Source organism: Conger conger, chromosome 16 (genome assembly GCF_963514075.1).
Source record: "Conger conger chromosome 16, fConCon1.1, whole genome shotgun sequence".
In the NCBI taxonomy this organism is placed as follows: domain Eukaryota; kingdom Metazoa; phylum Chordata; class Actinopteri; order Anguilliformes; family Congridae; genus Conger; species Conger conger.
In genome coordinates, this window is record NC_083775.1 from 5,796,027 (window position 1) to 5,816,583 (window position 20,557).

Sequence of the window (20,557 nt, forward strand, 5' to 3'; positions counted from 1 at the left end):
GTACAAGCTCAAGGTTGAAGCTAAAAACATAACAGGTTACGCGGTCGTGTTACACGCTGGCATCGCGTTGAAGTGCCACCCTGTTTTTTTGGCGACATGTGTTCTGTGCAAACACAAAGCGTATCCAGGTCTGTATTAAAGAACTCTGAAATCAGACGTTCGGCGTTCAGTGACCCACTTTCACCCGGAGAAGGGACGTGGTACCGTCAACCCGAGGAATGCCGACTTTCCAGCCCGCATTCCTTGTGCTATCACCTGGCCCTGACCGCGTATAACCCGAATTATGGCGTTGTATAATGGCAATGACCGATGGGAATTATGGAGTTCAAGAAAAAAGGAATATCGAAATAACAAGTGATGCAGCCGCAGACCCTATAAAGCCTGAACCCTGAACCCTATAAAGCCTGAACCCTATAAAGCCCATTCAGAGGATTCTTATTTAAAACGGGCACAGTATTCCCGGGGACACCACAAAGCCATAGTAACTAATTGTCTCTGAAAACTCGAGGAAAACTCGTTTCCTTGCCTCAATTGAGACCTTGAATATCCAATCAAATCAAATAAAATGTATTATTAGCATGATTATTAGACAAAGTCATGATGAAAATGACAAGGTGCAAATGAATTGGAGGCGTCCTGAGGAACATTGCATTGTCCGGCGTACACTGTAATGCCCACATCAGCCCCCAGGGGGCGTACAGAGGTGGAGAGTCACGACACTGGGCCTCTCTTATAGGTCCACCAGGAATCGACAGGGACGGAGGAAAAAAATAAACGGTTGATGACCTACTCTACACACTCTAAGGAGTAAGGTGTGATTGTAAAAAAAAAATAAACAAAAATACAATGAGAGCTTTATTCAGGTATCCGAGCACAGCTGGAGGAAGATTAGCGCTGTTTTTAACTTCAAACACAAAACCGAAGAAGGATATCGAGCTGAGGTGGGCTGCGAGCATTATAATACAGTTTAATGGCACCGAGGGCCTTATCTGTTTTTGGTTGTCATACTAACGTCTGGCTGCTTCATAAACGCATGAACGACACCGTGCAGTGAAAATTAAACATTTTACTGACATCTAATCTACGAATGAACCAGTGGTGGTATAAACAGCCTATATACCACCACTGGTTCATTCGTAGATTAGGGTTATCGGTAGAAAAATAAACATCCACATTTTTTTTACATTATTTCCCTTTTTCCTCTATAATTTGACAAGGTAATGATTAAGGTTTGGCAACTGCGTACGATGTACGTTGCACAGTGTAGTATGCATATACTGTGTCGTTGGATTATGGATAATATCATGAGGTTCATGCTTAGTCGTTTATATATTTAACATTGTAGTACAAATAAGACATTTTAACAGACTTAATGGTAAAGATAATATTTATTATTTCTCAATTACAAAAAGGAAACATATCGGCACGGGTATTGAGAGACAGTGCAGCAATAGACAAAAACAAAAAATGGAAATTGCAAAGATTAGTCCATTTCAAAGAGCATCGTTCTGGGAAAATAATATTTTCTTAATCTTGGCCAACAATTGAAGGATATGAAGTCATAATTGGTAAATCTTTAATCAATACAATGAAATAGGTTACACGTGGTGATTTGCATCAGTTTTTATATTGCTTGTATATTGTAACAGCAAAAAAAATGGTTGAAGAAATGGCATAACATTACACGAATATTCCTGTTGACATTTTATCAATTTACTTTGGGTGTGTAATGCACAGACATTTCTTGCCAGCGTACAGTTTTTCTTTTGTTCTTGTTGCTCATGTGATAAGTATTTAATATATAATTCCACATTTTAAAGTGCTCTGCCAAATAAATAAGCAATCATAAATAAATGTAAATGCTTTTTTTCTTCTTCTCCAAAATAGCGCAAACAAAATGACATTGCTTTTCATCGATGTGTCAAGAGGGAAAATGTAGTGTGGGCCTTCTTTTACGATCTTTGGTATCGGAGTCACAGGCATAATTTAATAATTCCTGAATAACCGTTCTAGGCGAGAGGTTCGAGTGTTATTTCGCATTCGGGGGGAAAACGTAACGAAATATAGTGTTCATTGAAAATAGAACGTAAATCAGTACTTTCTTACGATTGTATGGCGCTCTAAAATAAAAATGAACAAGTTTGTGCCCATAGCAGCAGTACGCCTAACTTAACTAATTCCAAAAAATTACAATCATTTAATAAAGACACACGCCAGAACTCGCACCTGCAAGTTAAGTCTTCGTTCAGCTTTACGTAGATATATTATCTATATTAGTATATTATCCAAGCGGTATGAGCCATCCTGCTAAGCTTTTCGCGAATTTCAGTGCAAGGTTCCAATTCTTTTTAGCTTTCTTTTTCCATAGAAATAAAAAAATTCACGCGCATGGATTTAGTTTTAGCTATATCTGTTCCCTTACGCCATGACACACAAACAATTTTATTTAAAAGGCTAAATCCGAAATTCAGTGCATTTTAGAATTTTTTCTTGTTCTTTTTAACAACGAGGGGAAATGTCTAAGTGTTTCAAACACTTGACAGTTCATAAAAATAACAGCGCGTTCTAGTTGCTAATTATACCACAACAGAAAGGGAAAATAATATGCAGAAATATTACCTGCCATGTTACCCTGAAATGGATACTCTTCAAAAATGTTCCCTTACAAGGCCCTGTAGATTACACCCATTATAGGCTATTTTAATACAAATATAAACGATTGTACCTTCATAACAGAAAGCTTACATACTTCTACCCGCTTTCTTACTAGCTCTTTCATTTTTAATTGTAACAAGACCTGTGCCTCACATGTATACACTGTTCTACAAATATAAATATACACTGCAATTCACTCAATTAGCGTTTGGGGCTCTTCTCTCGTCTCCAGACGTGATCATTTCAGTAACGACCATTTGATCTGATCCTTCGCAGACTGCAAAACCTGAGGGAAACACAAATAAAATCATCAACGTATTTGGCTATTATATGGTTATTTAACCTTAAAGTCAATTACTAAATAAACATCATCATCATCATCATCAGTGTTATAGATATCATATTTTTCTGGTCATTATCTTATTATATGATCGAATAACCATCGATAATATTGCTAGAAACTACTACTGCTGAAAACTTCAAAAACAATATACATACAGTCACTGGGCTGAGCTAATTTAGTCTAAGCTAAACGATTTTTTTAAACTATCACGCAAATATGCTGAAGTCACATAATTACTTCATTAGTATCACTTCAATGCAATTCAAATCACTGAAATGATTCCTTATTTTCTCTCAGATTAATTGACAAACTGAATACCAAGCAGCCAGCTGGTGGCGCTGTTGGTCAAATAATGGTTCACCACTGTGACAATTACTATGAAAATAGCGGTCTGTCCATAAAGGTGCAAACCTGATTAATGCTGACTACTCGAAGTTAATTCTTAGAAGCAAAATTAAGAATACAATACTCTTACTATTAGATTATATACAAAATCTAATTTGACCAGATTTAGGGGGAAAGGGTTTACAACAACAACACAAAAGATAATACTCAAACCCTGATCCAATATTAAATCGATACATTTCGATAAACAAGAATGAATTAAAAGGATCGTGTAAATATTTAATTTACTTTGCCTCCAGGTTAAACGGGCCAAATCCAGAGACATTAACATTCTAAATTCAAATCGGTTAAATAATAATGTTTAAAGCAACATTTATAACGCTTAATCTTCGACGGCACAAATAGGCACAAACAAATCCTATAGAAAGCACACGACACGGGGCGTTCGGCGAAGCGGTCTTACAACAATTCGCCACTAGATGGCAGCTGGAACGGTTAAGATATCTGGGTAAGAGGACACAGGAGCTCTGGGTATCTGGGTAAGAGGGTACAGGAGCTCTGGGTATCTGGGTAAGAGGGTACAGGAGCTCTGGGTATCTGGGTAAGAGGGTACAGGATCTCTGGATATCTGGGTAAGAGGACACAGGAGCTCTGGGTATCTGGGTAAGAGGGTACAGGAGCTCTGGGTATCTGGGTAAGAGGGTACAGGAGCTCTGGGTATCTGGGTAAGAGGACACAGGAGCTCTGGGTATCTGGGTAAGAGGGTACAGGAGCTCTGGGTACAGGCAGAGAGGCCAGGTCAGGGACGGGGCGGGGCGGGGCGGGACGGGGCACTCACAGTGGAGGTAGAGGCCAGTTTCTGTGATATGTGCTGCGTGGGAGTTAGAGCAGAGAGGGTTAGTGAGCAGAGGAGGTAGAGAAAGAGCAGATCATTGTGCATTAAGTTAAAACGGCCACAGGGATGTAGGTGACTGCAGTCAGTGCATTTTCTCCCAGTACCATGCTCTCTTAAACCAGCAGAGGCTCGTACATGCATTACATTACAATTATTTATCTGACGCTTTTATCCAATGCGATTTCCAGTTGATTAGACTAAGCAGGGTAAAATCCCCCCTGGAGCAATGCGCAATGCCGGGTTAAGGGCCTTGCTCAACGGCCCAACGGCTGTGCGGATCTTATCGTGGCTACACCGGAGCTTGAACCACAAAATATTTGGGTCCCTGCCACGTACCGACAGACCGCACTCGGCTACAGGCCGCCTGGTACGCAGTGCAGCAGTGCAGTGCTGAGGTGCTAACACGCCGATAGCACGATAGCACTAGCACGATAGCACTAGCGCAATATCATTCACTCTGCAGCCAGTAAGAGCGGGAGCGAACTGAGAGCGTAATGCAGTGGTAGTCTATCCGTCATCCCTGGCCATATCAGACAGAACATGTAGGCGCAGAAAGTGGAAGCCAGAATTGTTGATGAAATGATAAACAAACACATTTATTTTGCGACGATATCGCTGCATTGCATCGACATGGCGTAGGCCGGCGCTCCTCGCTCCTGGTGCTGGAGAGCCGCAGGGTGCGCTGGTTTTTGTTGTCGCTCAGCGCTTAATTGATCGATGAAAGCATTGATCAATAATCACTCAGTTGGCTCACATCAACTGGTTTCTTGGGTCTGAACTGGTTGCTGATGTTAAGGTGAGAACGAAAACCAGCACACCCTGCGGCTCTCCAGGACCAGGAGTGAGGACCACTGACATAGACCATTACATTACATTACATTACATTACAAAGCATTTAGCAGATCCTCTTATCCAGAGCGACATACAACGAAGTGCATGGAAAACAGTTATAGAGGAGGTCTGTAAAATCCCCCTCCTTGTTCTCCAAGCTCTGGGGGAGGAGGGGAGGTCTTTAAGAAAACATCTACATGTATTCTCTACTCCTCACATAAGATTAGATAAATACACTGCATACAGTGTATTTGGGCAGTGCTCCAATTTCTGTTCTTTTGGATTTTTAAAGGAAATGATGAACATGAGTTCAGACTGTCACCTTTAATTGGAGGGTATTTACAGCAGTACCGGGTGATCTGTGTAGGAATTTCATCACTTTTATACACAGCCCCCATTTTAGGGGAAAACTTTAGAGAGCTGTTTCTGATTAGACAGGTGCATTAAATGGTTTCCTTTGTTCCATATCTAGTCTTGATTCTAGGCTTCTGTTTGCCTTTGGAGTCGGCTATGGGCGTTTGTTAACATGAGGACCAGAGTTGTGCCAATGACTCAAACCGTTGTGTTGGGAGTACAGAGCCAAAAGAACAGAAATCGTCCCACTGTCCAAATACCTACGGTACACAGCCATTGTGCATGTTATATTTGGGAATTTGGAAGGAAATTCCACATCTGAGCTAATATTTGCAGCTGTACCATGCTGAAATGAACAGCTCAAGCTATATTCTGAAACAGCTGGTCGACCAGCTCCATACTCAACATGGTATGACCAGCTCAGGCTAGGTTTTCAAACAGCTACCAGCTCAGACAAGCTAGCTGCACTAGCTGGTTGACCAGCTCATACCCAGCTAGACCAGCATTATGACCAGCTTGGCCATGCTAAAGTTGGATTTTACAGTAGGGTAGTCTTCATGCAGCTCGCTGTTATGGAGTATAATCAAATGATGGAAAATGAGCCTTTTTTTCCTCCCGACACCTCATCTCCCCGATGCGCTGTCAATCCCTTCCCTGCTAAATAGCCGCTGCCACGTGTGATTGGCGCTGAATGGCAGCCATTTTGAAACGTTTATTGCCCCATTGTCAAGTGTTCCATTGTCTGCACACGAGCGCGGCGCGGCACAAAAGCTAGCCTAATCTGCCTGGCTGTGTGTGGAGAGTAACAAGGAAACGCGAGAAAAAAAAAAAAAAAGCCCCCGGAACATCTGCCAGTCACAGCAACAGCAGCAGCACTAAGTCGAAAATGTTCATAAATACAGGCAATCTGTGCGTTTTAATAAGGCTTTAAACGATCTCGGCCTCCCAGTCATCCGTCCTGCGCGGCCTCCCTCCCCTTAACGCTCAGCCGTACTCATAGCCCATGTTAAGAGCTGATTTTATTATGCGTTCTATATGCCTCCCTTTTACCGCCCATTAGCTTAGCGATGACATAACATCACAACATGCAGTCGCAGTTAGGGAGGAAGCATGCGAGTTACAGACTATTCTCGCTGTCCCCAGGCCTAGACATGCAAAAGGCCAGGAGAACGAATTGCACAAGAACAGAAGAGGTGAAAGGTAATCTTCCAGCATTTGGAGGCAACAACAGAAATGACTGTTAGTGGGATTTAGGTTCGAGCCACTTAAGAGGTGAAGGAGATTGGGTTGTTTCAGTTTGTTTGAGATTGTACAGCAGACCAAAGACCTAGTGCTCAGTGCCAGAGAGATTCCCACACGTGTCCCAGATGTGGTCAAAGCTATGTGGAAACAAGCTTAGCACAGTTAAAAATGTGCTAAGTTAAAAATGATATTAGGCATATCCTGATATCAGGAAAGCCAAAATTTCATTCATTCATTCACATCAAATCAATCCAGCTTCATGGTTTGCGCTTAGTTTTAACTCAAATTTTAAAGTAATAAATTAATTGGACAAACAAAATGAAAACACGGTCAGATTTTAGGTCACACTAATTATTACAAAATGGGCCCAAAGGAAATGTGCGTAAAATGTGTGTAAAATGTGCGTAAAATGTGCGTAAAATGTACGTAAAATGTGTGTAAAATGTGTGTAAAATGTGTGTAAAATGCAGAGTGCGCTGCTGATGTGAGCCCCATACCTGAGCCACGCTCTGCTCTGACAGCGCTCCTTCATCCATCTGCAAGACAAAAGGAGAGATTAGAGCTGCCACACGCACCTGCACACACACGCACGCACGCACACGCACACACACACGCATACCCACATGCGCAAGCACACGCACGCACGCACACACACACACGCACACACACACACACACACACACACACGGGAGTGGGGGCAGTGGTGCGATGCTTAGCACACACACTCACACACTCACACACACGCACACACACGCACACACGCACACACACGCACACACACACACACGGGAGGGGGCAGTGGTGCGATGCTTAGCACACACACACACACACACATGCACGGAAACACACACACACGGGAGTGAAGGCAGTGGTGCGATGCTTAGCACACACACACACACACACGCTCGCACGCATGCGCACACACACGCACACACGCGCACACACACACACACACGCGCGCAAGCATGCGCACACACGCACACACACACATGGGAGTGGGGGCAGTGGTGCGATGCTCAGCACACACACACACACACACACACACACGCACACACACACACACACACACACACGCGCGCACACACGCGCACACACACACACGCGCACGTGCACACGCAGACACACACGCACACACACACACACGGGAGTGGGGGCAGTGGTGCGATGCTCAGCACACACACACACACACACACACACACGCACACACACGCGCACACACGCGCACACACGCGCACACACGCGCACGTGCACACGCAGACACACACGCACACGCACACACACGGGAGTGGGGGCAGTGGTGCGATGCTCAGCACACACACACACACGCACGCACGCACACACACACACACACACACACACACACACACACACACACACACACGCGCACACACACACACGCGCGCACGTGCACACGCAGACACACACGCACACGCACACACACGGGAGTGGGGGCAGTGGTGCGATGCTCAGCACACACGCACGCACGCACACACACACACACACACACACACATACACACACACACACACACAAACACGCGCGCGCACACACACACGCGCACACACACACACGCGCACGTGCACACGCAGACACACACGCACACACACACACGGGAGTGGGGGCAGTGGTGCGATGCTCAGCACACACACACACACACACACACGCACGCACACGCACGGACACACACACACACACACACACACACACACACGCGCGCGCACACACGCGCACACACACACACGCGCACGTGCACACGCAGACACACACGCACACACACACACGGGAGTGGGGGCAGTGGTGCGATGCTCAGCACACACAGAGGCAGACGTGTGCATCCCAGACGCCGTGCAGAAACCACAACGCCACACACACACACACACACACACACACACTCCCAGGACATGACGGACAGACCCACGCGTTTATCCTTCTGGAAGGACCTGCGCAGAGCTGAAACTGGCCTGCCTGAGAACACACTTAACACTCTGCAGCAGAATATAAGACAACTAAACCTTACTAAAGCGTTCAGTCCTTTAGGACTGGTAATGTAATGTTGAATACCTGTGCATGCCAAAATGACATTCTCTTCCTCATAAAAATCGGAAAAGGAAAGATTTATGTGCGACACATTTGACCCACAGCTTAGACGTTTGAAGACCGAAAGACACTGAATTTCAATTTAATCTGTGTTCATGTAGGTCGGGGATCTTTACTGCACAGCACAAAGAAAAACTGCCGAATGCCACGGAAATACAAGACCCTCGAAGAGCTCCTGTTTCTGGAAAATGCACACTCGATTTATTCCCTTGCCACCAGCCAATCACATTTCAGAATGCTGAGGACTCGGCAGATGTGTTCAACGATACGATCACAGCCAGGCATCACAGCACGCGTTTTTAATATGAAGTGTGGTTTTGGCCGTTGAATCGGAGGTTGGATCTTGCCTGGCACAGCTTCCTGTGTTGCGTGTTGACAAACGGTGCGGCGGTGGCAAAGACTAGAGACACAGCACTGCAGCATGCACCAGCTGAAGGCCTGGTGCCGCTGTGTGCATATAGACGGGGCAGAAACACGGTGTGTAGGGCCGCGTTCACACAGACAGCTGGGATCTGCAGAATATGGACGAACACCAGCAGCTCTTGTAGTGAAGCAGCTCGTGAGTTCATGCGTGTGCACCGTGCCCATGCGTGAACACACACACATGCAACTACACTCACACACACACACAAGCGCAACTACACTCACACACACACACACACACACACGCAGCCACATATGCACTCACACACACGCGCACAATTAAATAGCAGAATCGCATTCCAAAAAACCGAACGAGCAAACACTCGGAACATTACGTACTCTTGCGCTGCATTCCAAATGGGTCTGATCATTCCGACTGGTCTGAGATCATTGGTCTGGTGTTGAGCACCAACCAGGGCTGAGCACTGATCTGAGATCAGTGGGAAGCGTGGTTATGGGGAGCAAATGGGAGGGGGGGGGGCGGGGGGGTGGGCAGCCCAGGATCACGAAGCCAGTCTCCTTGAACAACGGTGACGGTCATAACAACAGCAGCACAGGCTAACGGCACAGCCACAAACACACGTTCCCTCCATGCAGTTACCTCCTCTCTCCCTCCCTCCCTCACCCTCTCTCTCTCTCCCTCTGTTCTCGGGCTACGAGCCCTGGCTCCTGTCCCCCTGACCCTCAACATTACCAGTGATGTAATCAAAGAGGACGAAACCATAGGCCTGTTCGGAAACATTCTGGGGCGGGAATTGGGGGGGAATGGAGGAGCAGGGATGAGAAGGAGGAAAAAGAAAAGAGAAGAAAGGAGGGGGAGGGAAGAGAGAGAGAGAGGAAGAAAGAAGGACACCATTCAGATAGCTCACAGGGGATTCCCCACCCCGGCATTCCCCGCGTCAGCATGCTGATGAAGGGACACAGTGTGGTCCCAGAACAGAGTCAGGTCCAATCCCTAATCACCAGAACAGAGTCGGGTCAAACCCCTAATCACCAGGAGAGCTGGGTCCAATCCCTAATCATCAGGAGAGCTGGGTCCAACCCCTAATCACGTTCACAGACACACTTCACCAGGAACAGGATCTGCTAATAAACACACTCCACCAGGAGAGCTGGGTCTAACCCCTAATCACGCTCATACACACACTCCACCAGGAGAGCTGGGTCTAACCCCTAATCATGTTCATACACACACTCTACCAGGAGAGCTGGGTCTAACCCCTAATCACGCTCATAAACACACTCCACCAGGAGAGCTGGGTCTAACCCCTGATCACGCTCACAGACACACTTCACCAGGAACAGGATCTGCTAATAAACACACTCCACCAGGAACAGGATCTGCTCATAAAGACACTCCACCAGGAACAGGATCTGCTCATAAACACACTCCACCAGGAACAGGATCTGCTCATAAACACACTTCACCAGGAACAGGATCTGCTCATAAACACACTCCACCAGGAACAGGATCTGCTCATAAAGACACTCCACCAGGACAGGATCTGCTCATAAACACACTCCACCAGGAACAGGATCTGCTCATAAAGACACTCCACCAGGAACAGGATCTGCTCATAAAGACACTTCACCAGGAACAGGATCTGCTCATAAACACACTCCACCAGGAACAGGAGTGGCTCATAAAGACACTCCACCAGGAACAGGATCTGCTCATAAAGACACTCCACCAGGAACAGGATCTGCTCATAAAGACACTTCACCCGGAACAGGATCTGCTCATAAACACACTCCACCAGGAACAGGATCTACTCATAAAGACACTCCACCAGGAACAGGATCTGCTCATAAACACACTTCACCAGGAACAGGATCTGCTCATAAACACACTCCACCAGGAACAGGAGTGGCTCATAAACACACTCCACCAGGAACAGGATCTGCTCATAAACACACTCCACCAGGAACAGGATCTGCTCCTAAAGACACTTCACCCGGAACAGGATCTGCTCATAAAGACACTCCACCAGGAACAGGGTGTGCTCATTTCAATAGATATTATGCTGTGAAGATTAAATTGGTAACAGTGAACCAAACCCCGCCACACTGAGTAATATGAGAGTAGGGAGAATAAAGTAAGTATATGTCATTCCACAGGTCCTCGGAGATAGGGTCCTTACTTACCCGATAGTTCACCTTTTGGATGACTTGTTGGGGGTCACTCTCCATGATCACTCTGGAAAAAGAGCGGCGGCATGCGTTAAAGCCGGAACACAAAATACCAAACATAGCGGAGCTCGTTCATGTCCAATATGTCCAAAGTGTTCCCCGGTCAGTGCACTTGGCTCACAATCTAACATAGCTTTAAAATATATATATTTTTATTTTAACTCAAGAATACTGTGACACAAAAAAGAAGATGAATCAATGGTGCCTTTTTTTAAAGAGGAAATGCAACGAGCTAAACAGCAACTCAAACTGAAATAACAGGATTTACTGGTGAAGCTCGCTGGTGCAATCTTGCATTAAAGCACACAACACCGCAGCCATAAAAGATAAAGACCAGAACTCCCTCCCTAATGTTCCCCAACACAAGCCTGTCTCAGCCTCTCTGTCACCCTGTCTCTCTGTCTCCCCGTCTCCCTGTGGGTCTGAATGGCTACTCCACATTTGTCTGCAGTTTGTGACAGATTCTGTATTTTGTATCTCTGATGACATCACTGGCCACACTGGCGGACTAGAGGCAGTGTGCATAGCCACAAAATGGAGGGAAAGAGGGAGAGGTGAATAGAAAGTGTGAAATGGCCATCTTAACCTATGGGCCATCGGAGCATGGGCATCCCCCTATAGCCGGATTTCTTCCTGTCAGGGCGTTTTTCTCCCCACTGTTTGAGGGTTTTTCTCTCCATAAGAGACTTGTTTACCTATTTTAGTTTTCATGCTATTTGGAGGCTGAGGGCTGACAAGTTTTCTTCCTTTCTGTTACTGTTTATTTTAAAAATAAAATGTAATTGAATTTCAGCAAGTGTGGGGGAAAAAAAGAACCTAAAAATGACTCCCTTATTATTTTGATGGAGAGAATAAGAGCACATAAATCACTGCACACAAACATATAGGAGGACAAAAGGCCAGCAGTGATTGGCCAGCTAAGCCTTTTGAAGGACCATGTGCCAGGCTTACCCTCCATCGATGATCTCGTCCACGACCAAGAAGACCCCGTCCATGTTGTCCAGTAGACACCTCTTCTCCACGTTCTTCCTGCCAACGGCAACGGGGAGCTGGACTCACGTTTTCAGTCTTTGTAATTCATGAAATTCATTCGTTATTTGTGATTTAGCTGATGTTTTTTTTATCCAAAGTGACTTACAGTTGATTAGACTAAGCAGGGGATAATGCCCACCTGGAGTTAAGGGCCTTACTCAAGGGCCCAACAGCTGTGCGGATCTTATCGTAATCTACACCGCTTGGTCCACGAATCTTCCAGGTCCCAGTCATGCACCTCAACCACTAGGCTACAGGCTGCCCCATTTTACATGGGGAAGATTTATCGACCATTACCAGAGACAGGCCAAGGAGGAAACCACCCCATGATCCACAAATCAAACACACATTTCCAGAGCCTGAAGACCAGATAATTACACAAGGATCTTTCCTACTGTTCTCCTGCACCGTGTGTGCGTGTGTGTGTGTGTGTGTGCGTGCATGTGTGCATGCACGTGTGTGTGCCCGTGTGTGTGTGTGTGTGTGCGTGCGCATGCGCGTGTGTGTGCGTATGCGTCTACTGCAAGAGCCATGGAGCACACTGACCCAAATATGCAAATAAAACACAATAAAAACGGGAACATGACGGTACTGTCAGAGCGACTGGCAGATCTGCAGAATCCTCCTCCCTTTCTCTGCATCACTGCTGCATTGGTTTCTATGGCAACAGCGGAAGCGCCATGAGCCGGGCTTGTCCCTCGTAGGGGGGGGGGGGGGAGGGGGGGGGGAGGGGGGGGGGGGCTCCAGGGGCGGGGTCAGGGACTCAAACAAACCCACGTCACCGCTCTTTGTGAACGTTTAGAGGGCGTTTTAGACGCTAACACCGGGGTGAGAACACTGACGCGTGTGGGCCTTTGATCCTCCGCCCAGGTGCAGTTTACTGGACACTCCCTGCTGCAGTCACTACTCCACGAGATACGAGGCTTTCAGCGCGAAAATCACAACGGCCCAAATACAGTACAATACAATCTCCGTTCATGTCATACTGCGCGTCTGTTACAACTATGTACATTTATTTTATTTTATTTTTTAAAGATTTTTTTTTGGCCTTTTTCAGCTTTACTGGACAGTATATAGTATAGAGAGACAGGAAGAATGGGAGCGAGAGAGAGGGGAAGACACGCGACAAATGTCAGACGGTCGGATTCGAACCGCCGACGTCGCGGCTCGCAATGAGCATGTGGTCAGTGCTCTACAGGCTGCGCCACCGAGACACCAACTACGTACATTTATAAACAGCAAGCCACTGCTGTGGTCATATGTAGGCTTTAGTGACAAATGTCACGCTTAAAAGTTAAGAGTGTTTTGCGGAGTTTATTGTGGTGTCACACAAATCTCATTTAAACCACCATTCTGCCTTTAATTTTTATTTCATCGAAAGCAAAGTCAGTAAAAAATTTGACAAATCACCCCGTTCACAAAGTAACACTGAGGCTCGAGTATAATAGATGAATGCATGTCGCCAGCCATAAGCACCACTCCATTAATTAACATGCAGTTGGGCATAATTAGCCATCATTATATCACTAATTGAGATTACTCGGGTGCTGTAATGGGGGGGAATGTTAATTACTGCTTCACAGGGGGCGAAGCCTCGTCAAGGGGCTGAGGAACCTGAAAATGAACCTGAATCTGAAGCCCTTGTATATTCATATTCATATTATCATCTACCACACACAGACGTGTATATAAAAACAAGAATATATATATTTTTTTTTGTGTGATTAACGAGTACGCCAGCGTAAGTAATGTAAATGAATTGGTGGATTCACATTTCAGTAACTGATTGCAATACATTAGTTTCGCTAACCTCACATGTCAAATTAAAACTAATTACAGCAATCTGTTGCAGTTACAGCAAAGTTGTAATGAACTCTGCATTTGTAAAAAGTTACGGTTGATGTCTGATCTCTGGCGATTGGCCGGGGATCATGAAACGGAGCCAACTGGCAGCATGTAGCCGAGTGGCTAAGGTGCTCGACTGGGACCTGGAAGGTTAGTGCTTCAATACCAAGTGTAGCCACGATAAGATCCACACAGCTGTCGGGCCCTTAACCCCCACATTGCTCCTGGGGCGATAGTCTAATCAACTGCAAGTCGCTTTGGATAAAAGCGTCAGCTAAACAACAATTTTATGACACTGAGCTTCACTGTGGCTGACGGGCGCAGAGCAGAGGAGCACTTACCTCAGAATCTGGCTGAGGGACTCGAAGAGGCAGTTCAGTACGGCCATCAGCATGAGCTGGAGCAGAGAGGAAGAGGAAATCAACTTATGAGGCAAGAAACAGGAAACAGGAAACAGGAAACAGGAAACTGCCAGGTGCATATCGCATGGCGTCGCCCGTTGCGTTTGATTGCTCCACTGCAGACATGCAGGTACCTCGTTCTCCTGAGCACTGCCCACCACGTAGAAGAAGAGGTCGATGCTGCTCTTGTAAACGATCGTCAACCCTTCCAAAAACGCTATTTCGTCTGAGCACAGAGATGGACAGGAGAGGGAGGGAGGGAGGGAGGGAGAGAGAGAGACAAAAAAAATGAATGGCCAATTGTACTACATTGTGCTAATTTGTATTGTCAAAAGTATTGAATAACCTTAGCGCATTTCAAAGGCCCAAAACGAGGCTGTCGTTGACAGAACGGGCCTCCTCCCTTGTGTCTGCGGTAATGCTAGCTCACAGGCTAAATAGTGGCGAAGAACCTGAGCAGGGTCTGACTGACACGTCCACATTCTTGCCGACACAGAGACAGGTGTGGAAAAAAAGAGCCTTCCCCCCCCCCCCCCCCCCAGGCCCATAGCCACGGAATGGGGCCGGTATTGGCCTGTAAAACTCACAGAAAACCTATCCCATCCCAGCCAACTGAAGCACCGGTTCACAGGGTCAAACCCAACGGAACAGTGGCCATTTCAACATTCTAAATCAATCTTCAGAACAGATCAGTAACTTCAGGTCAATTATCATGAGCAATACATTTTTCAAATTAGCTATATTCAAAATATAATTATCAAAATTCGTATGCTTGTTAATAAATACGTCATATGCACTCGCCTACCATGGATACTCATTCATTCCTCATTGCTTTGGGCCTTTGGGTCGTGATGAAACCCCAAAAGATGCTAATAATGTCCATCCATCCATTATCTGAACCCGCTTATCCTGAAAAGGGTCGCAGGGGGGCTGGAGCCTATCCCAGCATACATTGGGTGAAAGGCAGGAATACACCTTGGACAGGTTGCCAGTCCATCGCAGGGCACACACACCATTCACTCACACACTCATACCCACAGGCAATTTAGACTCTCCAATCAGCCTGACCTGTATGTCTTTGGACTGTGGGAGGAAACCGGAGTATCCGGAGGAAACCCACGCAAACACGGGGAGAACATGCAAACTCCACACAGAGAGGCCCCGGCCGACGGGGATTCGAACCCAGGACCTCCTTGCTGTGAGGCGCGAGTGCTACCCACTGCACCACCCTAAGCTAATAATGTGCACTGCAAAAAGGCACTTGTGTGGTGGCCTTAAAAGTGCAACAAAAAAAAAACTTACTAAAAAATGCATACCATTTCATGCAAACAGCACACCTCCAAATCTCTGTATGTATGAAAGCTGATCTCTTGCACATGGAGGAAAACTTTATACTATAACCATATTTGTTTTATAAATTATACAAATCATTTAGTGCTCATTGCAGCCTCCACTGTTGACTCAAGGGAGCGCATGTACAAAGTCCAACGCACATGATGTCAAGCTTGCACAGACATGAGGCGGAGGAAGACTCCATCTGAAACTGGCATGATCTGGATCTGATACTGGATTGTGGGGCCCATCCATGCACTGAAGCAGTGCCTTAACCTAGTTTTAATATTTAACATCCAGCTCTGTCTTACTTCCAATATTCAGTAGTTATCCTCTCTCCCAGGGGGTTTTCAACCGTTTCTGATCCAGGGATCCCCTCCCAGGCTCAAAGGCATCTAGACCCCCATCACCAAGTTTAAGTGTCTTTTTTTTTTTTTCTTTACAAAAAGATTTTATATTTTAAATATGCTACCAAATGTATAGTTGTTGGATATCCGGTCTGGCCAGGGACCCCCTACAGTACCTTCCAGGACCTCTAGGGGTCCACGGACACCCTGCAGAACCCAGTCTCTAATACTGACTGGTATTATAGTATGTAAGCAGTGTACACTCACCGAGCACCTTATTAGGAACATTTTTACTTTATTGCACCTACTTATTCATGTGAATGTCTAAGCAGCCAATTGTGTGGCAGCAGTGCAATGCATACAGTCATGTAGATACGGGTCAGGAGCTTCAGTTAATGTTCTGCAGACAGAAACGCCTTGTTAATGAGAAAGGTCAGAGGAGAATGACCAGACTGGTCAAAGCTGACAGGAAGGTGACAGTAACGTAAATAACCACACATTACAACAGTGGTGTGCAGAAGAGCATCTCTGAACACACAACGCGTAATAACTCTAAGTGGATAGGCTACAGCAGTAGAAGTGTAAAAAATAAATATAATAATTAGCAAATAAAGTGCTCACTGAGTGTATGTAGGCACGTGCCGAAGCACCGATATACTCACGATCGGCTTTGTACGTTTTGTTGAACACCTTCTTTTCAAAATTCCTCTGCTCCTTCATGGAGGAATATAGCTCTGTGTCATAATACTGGAAAAACAGAAGAGACATTTCATCAACAGCAGGCAAGAGACATACGACTGTGCACAGAAGGCAAATAGCGATATAAACTAAAATCTTGAAGCATCTGAAATGATTAATTATCTCATCGCCTCTTGTAAAAAGTCAAGTAAGGGAATACGCCAGGTTTACTTTGTGTTTGTTTGTTTTTGTTTTTTTTTGGGGGGGGGGGGGGGGGGGGGGTTCACTAGACAAACACTTGAAATGGTGTCCGCTACCTTCGACACAAGCCTGTTTCCATCGTTGTCCAGAATGAAAACAGCTTTCACTGTGAAGAGTGATGGTTCCTGGGAGATAAGCAAGTCAAAGAAAATGGGATTAACTATAAAAAATGATTAATGGGAAGAAATGCACAAACATTCTGAGAGAAAAAAAAACACAGATCGATTAGAATCAGGGACAGTGCAGATGCTAACCCAAATTTGGATAAATTCATAAACGAGTTATAAAAACTGTCATTACTGCCACTTATCAGATGCTCTTATCCAGACACACGTTTACATTTATTATTTTACAGAGTGTCCACTTACACATCTTAAGTGATAGGTTTAAGCACCTTTCTCAAGACTACAATGGCAGTGTTGCAATTGGGACTCATACCTGCAAGCTTTGATCACAAGTTCTCTACCCGGGTGGAAAATCCAGCTATTACCAGCTCGGAATAACAAGCTACATGTACTGGCTGTTTCGAAACATTGCTTTGGCAGGACAAACTATTTTGAGCATGGAGCTGGCCTGAACTGGTCAACTAGCCACCAGCTAGATTGAGCTGTTCTTTTCAGCATGGTACCCATTAAGAGTACACTGCCAGTCCTCATAAAAATCAGGGTTGTGCTTGCCATTTTATGACAGCTATGGTCATGACAGAAAATAGATAAGGATTTGAAGGAGATTATGAAGGAACACGGAGCAGACTGTTCCTGGCGAGTTCGGCTAACCCCCCTCTCTTTCTCACGTCGGCAGTTGGGTCGCCCCGAGCCAAAGTTCTGTTATGCACTGACTGCCGCGGTCTCAGAGCCTAAGTGTATCACAGAACTTGGGCCCGAAACACTGGAAAGCATCGCTCGTGGGTTGCACCAGCTGGTCCGGCCTGGACCGCACGCAGCCGCTGCAGAAGGTTGGAAGGGTTGCGGTGGAGGCTGAACAGTCAGTCAGCCGTCATTGGTTTCCTTTTACAATTAGGCCCATGCCCCTGGATCCCAGTGATATTCGTATAATTGTAAAGCAAATCATATTCAGATTCTGTAGAGCTTTTTACGACAAAAGAGCTTGCTTTGACGACTGCATAATACGATGGCAGGTCACTCTGAGCACCGTAAGTTAAGGAAACTGCTTCTGGGTTTGAATGGATAGGGTCAGACACTACTTTGTGCCAACTCTCCCGACGAACTTTTGTCAAATATGTCACGGACGAGAGGTACCCTGACTTAGTGCAACATTTTACGTAGGAATTCAAGTTTAGACGCGTTTTACAGCTTTTCTCCATAGTCTCACCAGTTTTTGTTTTTGTATAAATAATGTGGCTATGGCGAATGAAATATACGAGTTTGTGCACCCACGCGTTTTGGCTGTCAACCAAGCCATTAACTATTAACGGATTTAATTTTTATCTTGGTGTACCTATGCTATGCCTTATATGTAGCATATAGTTCCTCTATAAGGAATGGCATGCAAGAAATTACTCACAACCAATATTAAACTTTTGGAAAATCCCGCTAAAGCGACCGTGTAAGACCGTGTACTCTGTAGGTACTATGGTGCATTAAGCACAGCTCAAACAAGACGGCAAACCGACGTGGCACAGCAAATCACCACTGAGTCAGAATCGTCCATCAACGTGATTTTGTCACATTTAAAGTTGACAAAGTTGTTGTCGCATTGATAACTCGGCCGTCGATGATTTTCGTAGAAAGAAGAATGATTGTTTCTACTTTTATTGAAGGTCCACTATTAATGGCTTACCCCAAACCAGTTCGTCGTAAGAACTGACAGACTTTGTTTGGCACCAAGCTGGATTGCAATAACGAGTGCTGAATACCGAGGCATAATTCATTCAAAAATGGCTTGTAAAGATTGTACCTGCGCGCTATTGCTACTACAGTAACTATACGGTCCCGTGCACTGATATAGCTAGCAAGCTAACTAGTTAGCTAGCTGGCTACAGCTTACTACCATATATCACATCTCCCAGAAATGTCAACCTTGAAAATTATTCAGTGAACATTGTATTCCTATTTCACGGCAAAGGCGAGGCCCGTTGTTAAGTTTGCAACGAATCTGATTGGAAAATATGAAAAAACACGAATGAACACGAAGAAAGCGTGAAATATCTTCAAAGATTGCCTACCAAAGCCACAGAGTCCATGGTGGTGTTTCAGTGTTGACGTGGACAGTCTGAGCTGTCATTTTAATAGACTTCGCAGATCCCTCTCCCTCACAGGTAGGCGGGTCCTCCGAGCAATGTGTCAGCTTTCACGAAACTACCAGCCCTAGTCGCGAATCTGCCATGTTGGCTCTCAATGGACAGTCCTAGATCTTCTTCTCGTGTTTGAGCCAAAATGGTTCCAGATGCTTGTCAACCGCTTTGGTCGTAACGTATGGCAGTGTGCGAAAGTAGCAGATGTAGCTAGGTGTTTCCGTTTCAATAATCGACCGATGATGCATCTTAATGATACTGTGACCACACGGGAATCGCTAACACGGATATATAACCGCTTTTTTTTTTTGCTACATAATTGTCTGTGATTTTGAGACTTGCCACTTCCCCAAATAGTCTGAGATATCTCCAGTCTAAAATAGCTGAAAAACATCGATACAGGTATCGATCGGAAGCAGTTTATTGCACTGCAAGGCAGTTTTATGTCTTATCCCAGGTGCGTAATGGTTTACTACCTACTGGATGTGGGTAGTGAGATGCACAGATTGGATATTCAGACCAGACCAATATGTTGAATTGGTGGAAAGGTGAATGCATTATCCTAACAAAACATTCACTTTCGTACATCCACAGTAGGAAGGGGCATGCGCTGGACAGATGCACTTTACAAGAGGCTGAGCACCCTTTGTGCTTTAGTAAATATTCAGGTGCAATCAGACCAGCATTGGACAAGGCAAGTATCCCCACAGTATCTTTTAAATATATTTAACGGCAAAATTCCAAAAGGGTTGAGGAAACATAGAAATGCAATGCTATCCAGTGTTATCGATTATATCTATGAAAATGCAGACAACCTCTGTCCCTTGCCGTCTGAAAGCTTTGCAAAGGCTCCAATAGCAAGTGCCTGTCATTCTGTTGTCGGGACGATTCAGTTTAAAATTAGTATGCTCCCTCTATAAATATATTATATTTATATATATTATTTCCGCGATCATCTGCGTAGGTAGGGTTTTGTGTCTAACTACTAAATAAAGTACTTCCTTTAACACAGTGCCCCAGAAATTAACTTGG

At 45.4% G+C, this 20,557-nt stretch overlaps 1 protein-coding gene across 2 annotated transcripts; it reads right to left on the reverse strand.

Moving 5' to 3' along the window:
• Positions 1 to 1,369: 1,369 nt before the first annotated feature.
• On the reverse strand, positions 1,370 to 19,598 carry LOC133114619 (coatomer subunit zeta-1-like). 2 transcript variants are annotated; one of them, XR_009705563.1, is made up of 10 exons: positions 19,457 to 19,598; positions 17,328 to 17,396; positions 16,995 to 17,079; positions 14,788 to 14,879; positions 14,594 to 14,649; positions 12,327 to 12,404; positions 11,331 to 11,382; positions 9,811 to 9,928; positions 7,163 to 7,201; positions 1,370 to 2,941 (listed from the first exon to the last, which is right to left on the reverse strand). XR_009705563.1 is itself a non-coding variant. In XM_061224155.1 (9 exons), the coding sequence occupies exons 1-9, from the start codon at positions 19,472 to 19,474 to the stop codon at positions 2,894 to 2,896; spliced, it is 537 nt and encodes a 178-aa protein (XP_061080139.1). In that variant the 5' UTR covers positions 19,475 to 19,598; the 3' UTR covers positions 1,370 to 2,893. The 2 variants fall into 2 exon arrangements, 1 of the variants encoding a protein (XP_061080139.1); XM_061224155.1 differs by lacking the exon at positions 9,811 to 9,928.
• Between the last annotated feature and the right edge of the window lie 959 nt (positions 19,599 to 20,557).

What these genes read in the sequence shown, in the direction of transcription:
- LOC133114619 (XM_061224155.1), bottom strand. An exon ending in TCCCTCAGCCAGATTCTGAG is followed by an intron (nt 12,405 to 14,593) that starts GTAAGTGCTCCT and finishes TGCCGTTGGCAG; the next exon opens with GAAGAACGTGGAGAAGAGGT. An exon ending in CAGAGCAGAGCGTGGCTCAG is followed by an intron (nt 2,942 to 7,162) that starts GTATGGGGCTCA and finishes TGTTTCCCTCAG; the next exon opens with GTTTTGCAGTCTGCGAAGGA.